This window comes from Thermobia domestica, chromosome 11 (assembly GCF_964235325.1).
Source record: "Thermobia domestica chromosome 11, izTheDome1.hap1.1, whole genome shotgun sequence".
Classification (NCBI taxonomy): domain Eukaryota; kingdom Metazoa; phylum Arthropoda; class Insecta; order Zygentoma; family Lepismatidae; genus Thermobia; species Thermobia domestica.
In genome coordinates, this window is record NC_137464.1 from 68961529 (window position 1) to 68968888 (window position 7360).

Genomic DNA, 7360 nt, shown 5'->3' on the forward strand with positions numbered 1-7360 from the left:
TGTTAACTGATAGCCTGTAGTACGTAAAGGCATGTGTTTAAGAGGGACTATGATAGTGATACAAAACGGTAAACCTCTCTGAGTTACAAAGAGTCCAAATTGAGGGTCCAGTCTTATTTGGAACAATGGTATGTAAGGTTATCACTGTGTTCGAAGAGTCGCGAAGAACAGTGCCTAAGGTGATGACTGCCTCCAGATCTCGATCAAAACGATATTGGCGAAGAGTAATAGTGAATGAAAAAAGTCTCATGACAGGAGCCACCGAGTAGAAGAAGATTGTAGCCAAGAAGCGTCGAACAAATGGGGCAAAAGCAACTGTGGCACTCAATCATAACCTGGAACGGACTGTTGAAACAATCACAGCCCGATGCAAGTGTCATAATCTAAACATAGTTAGCAGAGTTCTCGACCACAAAATAGGTAAACAATAAAAATCAGCCTGAGAAAAGTAAATGAAAGTTAATTTTCTTCGGCTAAGATTGTTGCATTTTACTCATAATGAGGTCTTCATAAAAGTCTAAATGCTCATTCAAGAAGTCATATGTCCTAAATAGTTTTACGGTTTTCGATTTATTACCTTTAATAAATGAAGCTTCAGTAATACTTTTGATAATGTTCATTCAATCTTAGTAAAATACATACTACATTTCATTTCACTGTTTCAATTTTCCGGTGATTTTTAGTTGTAAGCAGGGGTAAAAATGGATCTGAAAAGTAGGGGGCGCATGACGTCACATTCTCCTGTGCCTATTTTCGCCCATTGTATTTTTAGAAAGTGGAGGGACGGCATAGATATTTTTGGAAGTGGGAGAACGACGTCCCACCACCTTCCTCCTCACTTTTATCTCTGTAAGATTTTGTAACTTAGAATAAATTTCCACAATTATTCAGATGAAATGTTAGTATCCATCGCCAATAATACTTTAGTAAAAAGAAACGCACCGAGAACATTCATAATGGACCAAAGAGGATTGGGATAACATAATATGGTCCAATGAGTCCTCTTTCCCCTTATTTCCAACAGGAACATGCATGTCTATCTATCGTATATGTACAAACAAGCTTATGCTATGAACTGTCTTCCCCCACCTTGAAACATGGCGGAAGCTCCCTCGTGCTGTGGGCCACAATATCGTGGCATCAAGTTTGGTCCTGTGATTACGCTTACAGAACGACCTTCTGTCGGTAATTATGTGGCACTTTAGTGACAACCTACAACATCTCATGGTTCAGATGTTTCTGGCTGCAAAAGCAATTTTTTTAAGATTTAAATCATACTGCTGGACCTGTTGAGGCATGCTTACATGAACAGGGATAAACTCAACATTTCCCCTCGTCAACTCACCACAGACCATAAAATATCCACCACATGATACCACGTCTAAACAGCAGGAGCGACCACACAATTAGCTATTCAGGAAGATAGATCGTATTGATGCTAAATGCCTGCTTGGGACACGATTTCCAATACTGGCTCCAAGATTCTATTGGAGTTGAGATGGCATCGAACCATGCCCTACATGTGCTCGATAGATAACAATCAATCAATCAAAAACTTAGTAAGTAAATGTAGATCTTATACCGAGTACAGCACTCTCGATTGCCCTGGCGGTATACGTACTCATCATGTTTCTGGAAGATGGAGTCTCACAAAATGTCCAAAACAAAGTCGGAAAATAGGATTGATAACATCACGCATTACGACGCACAAGTCATACTCCCCTGAATGAAGACCAGGGACAAAGCTGAATTTGTATAATTCATTGCTCCTAAGATCAGACTGCCAGGTGTGAGTTCTGTATAAGTTCGAACACACAGTGCATTTTCCCGCTAACCTGTACATCTACGGACACGAACAGAAATCGATAAGACACTGATTGGTAAATACCATAGACGCTTGGGTGCACTACAGTACAATAACAGACATAGAATAATCTGGTCGGCTATGCTGCATCTCCCTATGATACTCTCGACAATGAACAGTTACCAGGAGTAGTTACCAGGAGTAATCGTGCAATAGAAACACCGCACCGTAATAGACCTGGCTTCAACAATGAATTCCATATAATGTTCGTGCACTCAACTGGAAGGCTATGGTTGCAGGAATACGTGTAGTTAATACTTTACTGTGTCATCAAACATATTTTTATAGCCCGCAAATGACCTAGGAACGTCCCCTCTAAATTTCAGGAATGGGTGCCTTATCCCACCTCCAAATTTTGGGAAGGTACATAAGATAAAACCCTTTAAATTGTGGAAATTGCAAAAACGAAATTTTGGTATGATAGTATAGAATCGCAGTATGTATTTCTATAAGTTCAGGTGGTCCATCTCGTTCCCTTTCATGAGTAAAAATATTTCAAAATGTAAATTTCGGAGAATTTTGACCTATTTTATTCTCTTTGATAAGACTTTATGATTATATATGATATATATGGATGAGTATAGGGGTTCATTCCCTTTCATAACACATTGGTATGTTCATGTTCTAACAATGTTTTGGGAAGGGTAATATAGGACCACCCTTTAAATTTGGGAATTGTCAAAAACAAAATTAGGCAAATGTTTTCTACGATTCAAATATCCTATCCAAATGTGTAAATTTGGGTGGTCCATCTTGTTCCTTTTAATGGGTATAAAATTCCCTAAAATTCAAAATATGAAATTTATAAACCTAATTTATCACCATGATGAGGTTAATCACATTATATGTTTATATGGTTAAATATAGAAGTGCTTCCTTCCTTATAAACACGAGTAAATTGTTGTACTCGTCTTAATTTTTGGTAGGGGTACATTGATCTACTCCTTAAACTGGGAACTGTGAGAAAACAAAATTTGATGAATGTTCCCTAGAACTCGAATATACAACTCTGTAAATTGCTCAAACATATAACTTTGTAAATGAGTGGTCCTACTTATCCCCTTCTATAGGTCAAAATTATCAAATTATTCATATCATCACGTGATCAGTGATTGAGCTAATTTATCTTCTTAGATGAGGCTTTTCTACAATATATGATTGTATGGTTAATTACAGAAATCAATTATCTTTTCATAGGATATAGGAAATTGGGTATATTGATGTACTCCTCTTAAAGTTTGGAAGATGTACATTGGGCCACTCCTTAAATTTGGGAATTGTGAAAAAATAAACTTTGGTAAATGTTCTCTGGGATTTGAATATATATTTCTGTAAATTTGGTTTCTTCCGCTTACCTCGTTTTATGGGTACAAAATTGTATATATAGTCAAAAGTAACACTTGATGTTTGTCGGGAATTTTAAATTTCGGCTGGAAAATTGAATTAGCATCAGATGTGGATTTTGAATGTTACGCTTAATGTTCACGGAGATAGTTTTTTTTTTTTTTTTTTTTTTTGTAACATATAATCAAATGGATGAATACAAGAACCTATTACTTTTTATATAAAAATGAGTATCTTGAAACATTCTTCTTAAGTTTGGAAGGAGTACATTTGACCCACTCTTAAATTTTGGAATTGTCAAAAAATAAGATTTCGTTCTCTAGGACTTGGGTAAATTTGTCTGGTGTAACTTGTGTCCGTTCATGGATTTAAAAAATTGCCAAAATTCAAATTTGAGGATGTTAACCTAATATATTATCTTAACACTTTGAAAGTAAGGGAAAACTCATAGATAAAGGTCACTGGTGTAAAAACTTGGGACTTGGACCTTTACCGATAGTTATTAAAACCGATTAAAATGAAACAATAAGAATTTCACACTTACTTTAGTAGCAACTCATAGTCTAAAGTCATTGGTGGAAAGTTATTTGATGTAATCTGATTGGCTAATCATTTTGAATCTTCGCTTAATATTTTTCAAACATTACTGAACAGTTCTGTTTAATTTTTCAGTTTGAAATTTTTCTTCAATCTCTGATTTTTAAAATTTTATTTTCAAACTTTTTGATCCCTGGTATTTTAGATACAACTTATACTCTAAGCTCATTAATGGACAGTTATTCTTGGCGCAATTTTATTAGGTGAATGCTTTCAAATCTTGGTTTAAAGTTTTTGAAAAGTTTTGTGTAAACTTTTGGACTTGAAAAATTTTGAACATTAGTATTGTACTTCTGACTCATTGCTTGAGGTCATTTGCGGAAAACTATTCTTGATGCAATCTGATTAGTTGATCATTTGCAAATCTTTATTTGATTTTAAAAAGAAACGTTTCAAATTTTTTGCTTAAAACTGTACGATTGTGAACATTTTATTTTGAAAATTTTTGAACCTAAGATTTGTAGCTATGACTCAAAGTCTAAGGTCATTGATGAAAAAAAAAAAAATGGTACTTGAAACCAAATATGTAATTATTAAAATTGATTAATATGTAACAATAGCAATTTCACACTTTTAACTTTAGTCGCAACTCATAGTCTAACTCATTAGTGGAAAAGTTTCCTTGGTGCAATTTGATTGGCTAATCACATTGAAATTTTTAATTTTAAAATTTTCAAATGTTTTGAATACTTTTGTTTCAAATTCTTTGGACCTATTATAAATTTAGACTGAAATTTTGGAGAGTTCTTTCTCTAGCACATTTTTGAGTGATCATACGGTACGAGACTTTGTGGCATTTCTCACAGTACCGAAGCGTTGTTCTGTCCAATGGTCAATATACTGCCAGCCTAAATCTCGATCTTGTAGGTCGATATCTCATATAGACTCGCTTCTGAAAGGAACGTTAACTCAAATGCAACCGTCCAACCTAGTCTCGTAATTGGCTGCAAGTATAATCAAGAAACCAAGAAGATCGATATGGTAAAAATTAAATTTAGAAAATCAGAATAAATATATCATATTCATCTTGTGAATTATTCATTGTAAGATTGCTAATGAAACTCCAACTGACCAGAGCAGTATGTACGTATATATTTTAATAGTATATATATATATATATCTGTGTTATAGTTTCGACTATGTAACATAGCCTTCCTCAGACACATTTTCCAAAAATACATAAAAAAGAAATTAAATTAAGAGCAGTAATGGATTGTAGGAACAACGTTTTAGAACAATTGGAAGAAGAAATAAAACAGATTGCAGAAGAGATAAGAGGACAGAGGGTAGCAGAGTGAAAAACACAGAGGAGGTAAAACGTGCCCTAGAACAAGTGGGAGACAGAAAAGAAAGAACCATATTGTTCAGTGTTGATGTAAAGGCAATGTTTCCAAGCATTAAGAGGGAGTACGTGTTAGAACCAATAGAAGAAGATGTGGAAAATAAAAGATAATGTGTCTGAGGAAGGCTATGTTACATAGCCGAAAGTTAACACAGATATATGCTATTAATATATATATATATATATATATATATATATATATATATACATATATATATATATATATATATATATATATATATATATATATATATATATATATATATATATATATATATATATATATATATATATATACTGCTTTGGTCAGCTGGAGTTTTAATAGCTATTATATTCATACTTTTTTTTGAAAAAATAAATAAAACTGAGTTCAGAGACCGAACACTTGCAGTAAACAGGGTCCATCAAGGCCAACACAATACAAGTTAATTTTTTCTTCACACCTAAAATTAGAATATTAACAGTGTGTTTTTCTTGCAGTTATAAACAAATTCTGACTCTTCGGAGACTCACTGGACGTTGGAGTACCATCATGGAACATCAATCTATATTACAAAAGGATCATAGCAATTAGCATCGGCGTTTCGTAAGTCTTTCAAGATGGATTTGTTATTGTAAAATATGTATTCACTCTCTATCCCTGGTAGATATAGCTAATAAATTATGTGTTTGACATTATAATAACAAATAATAAAACATAAATGGATAGATCAGACTGCTCGTATTGAAATGAAAATGAAATGAAATTTTTCGATTTACGTAAGATGATTAGGCTCTTTAGGCTACATGAGACGGATAATTCATAAAGATGAGTGATTACGTAATAATTGGTAGAATGATAGTGTAAGAGGGAACGGCAGAACCTCTAGAAAACCTTCGGATACAATGTTGTTCACTCAAACTCGCGAAGCAGAGATTGAGCAGAAATCTCTCACATTACATGTAGGCGCTCTGCCATTGAGCAAACTGTGTGCCCCACTCACTTTAAAAATGTGTGGTGTATATGATTCTAGCAGTATGAAGGGTACCTTTGGATAACCTTGGAGGATAATGTATGGTTAATAACGATATTGCAGAGATGAGTAACAACAATCTGGTTTACGTTCCCCGCTCGTATACTTGCTAGCGAGTGCGCCTTTGGAATAAATGTGGTCCCGTGTTACATCCTGGTGGGAGAACATTAAAATTTGAGAGCGTTCACCTCTGGTGCTTGGGGTCCCGGGTTCGATCCCAGCCCCTGCCAAGTGAACTTTGTGGTGAACAAACACCGTGTGCGTGGGTTTTCTCGTTCTTCTCCCGTTTCCTCCCACTTTATTCATTCCACCATTTCATTCATTTCTCATAATCACCGTCTCCTTTAGCCTAACCGGCATAAACGTGGGACGTAAAACTCAAAGATTTCATTTCATTTTCATTAAAATTTGATCGCATTATGGTGGTTCGGATTCCAGTTTAAACTGAAAGTTCATGTCTCATATAACCTTGGTGCCGAAAAGAGACATTAAATTCGAGCTGACCAAGCAACCCTCATTGTCTTGACTTGGTACGGAATAAGATTCAATAGGGATCTTTTGCTTCTGGAACGATAAACTTTAGGTTTCTGAGGATATAGAGTTGGTTATTGATATTACTTACCGCCTTCATGGGTGGCTCCCTCTATTTGGTAAGCAGCGGTTCCAGCTCCAAACATAAAGTCCTCAGGAAAAGTGTCGAAGTAAAAATCATCATTTTGACTCACACCTAACCCTACTATAAGCAAACTAATGATGCCTACCAACCACATGATTGTAACTGAAGATTTTCTTACTTACATATCAGTTGCTAGTAATTTTGTTAGTTACTGTTCTTTAATAATCTAAAGAGACGTGTGTCAAGAGCGTTATCACACGTGCGCTATAGAGATAACACTAAATGTTGCTTTGTTATTGTTGCTAAGAATAGATTTGATTTGGAGGAACAAAAACACTTTTCGTTGAAATTTTACAAATCTGATAACGAATATTTCCTGCAGTCTTTTTTGTTTGCTTGTTTCATTTGTGTTTAGTATCTATTTTAAGCATCGAGGTTATGTCAAACATTAACCTGCAATTTATTATGGGAATCACATGAGCTGTAAAGTTTCACATCTCATATAACTTTCAAACCGAAACAATACTCCAAATTAATGAAATCATTATGAATATTTTTAACCGACTTTAAATAGAAAAAAAGTC

The 7360-nt window shown here is 34.5% G+C and overlaps 1 protein-coding gene across 1 annotated transcript in view; it reads right to left on the reverse strand.

The window, feature by feature from the left end:
* The window catches only part of LOC145664152 (myrosinase 1-like), a 57558-nt gene extending 50557 nt beyond the window's left edge, over window positions 1-7001 (reverse strand). Inside the window, exon 1 of the mRNA XM_081730553.1 lies at window positions 6783-7001. Coding sequence (XP_081586679.1) covers window positions 6783-6930 — 148 coding nt within the window. The 5' untranslated portion in view covers window positions 6931-7001. The remainder of the gene's footprint in view (window positions 1-6782) is intronic.
* Window positions 7002-7360: the final 359 nt, after the last annotated feature.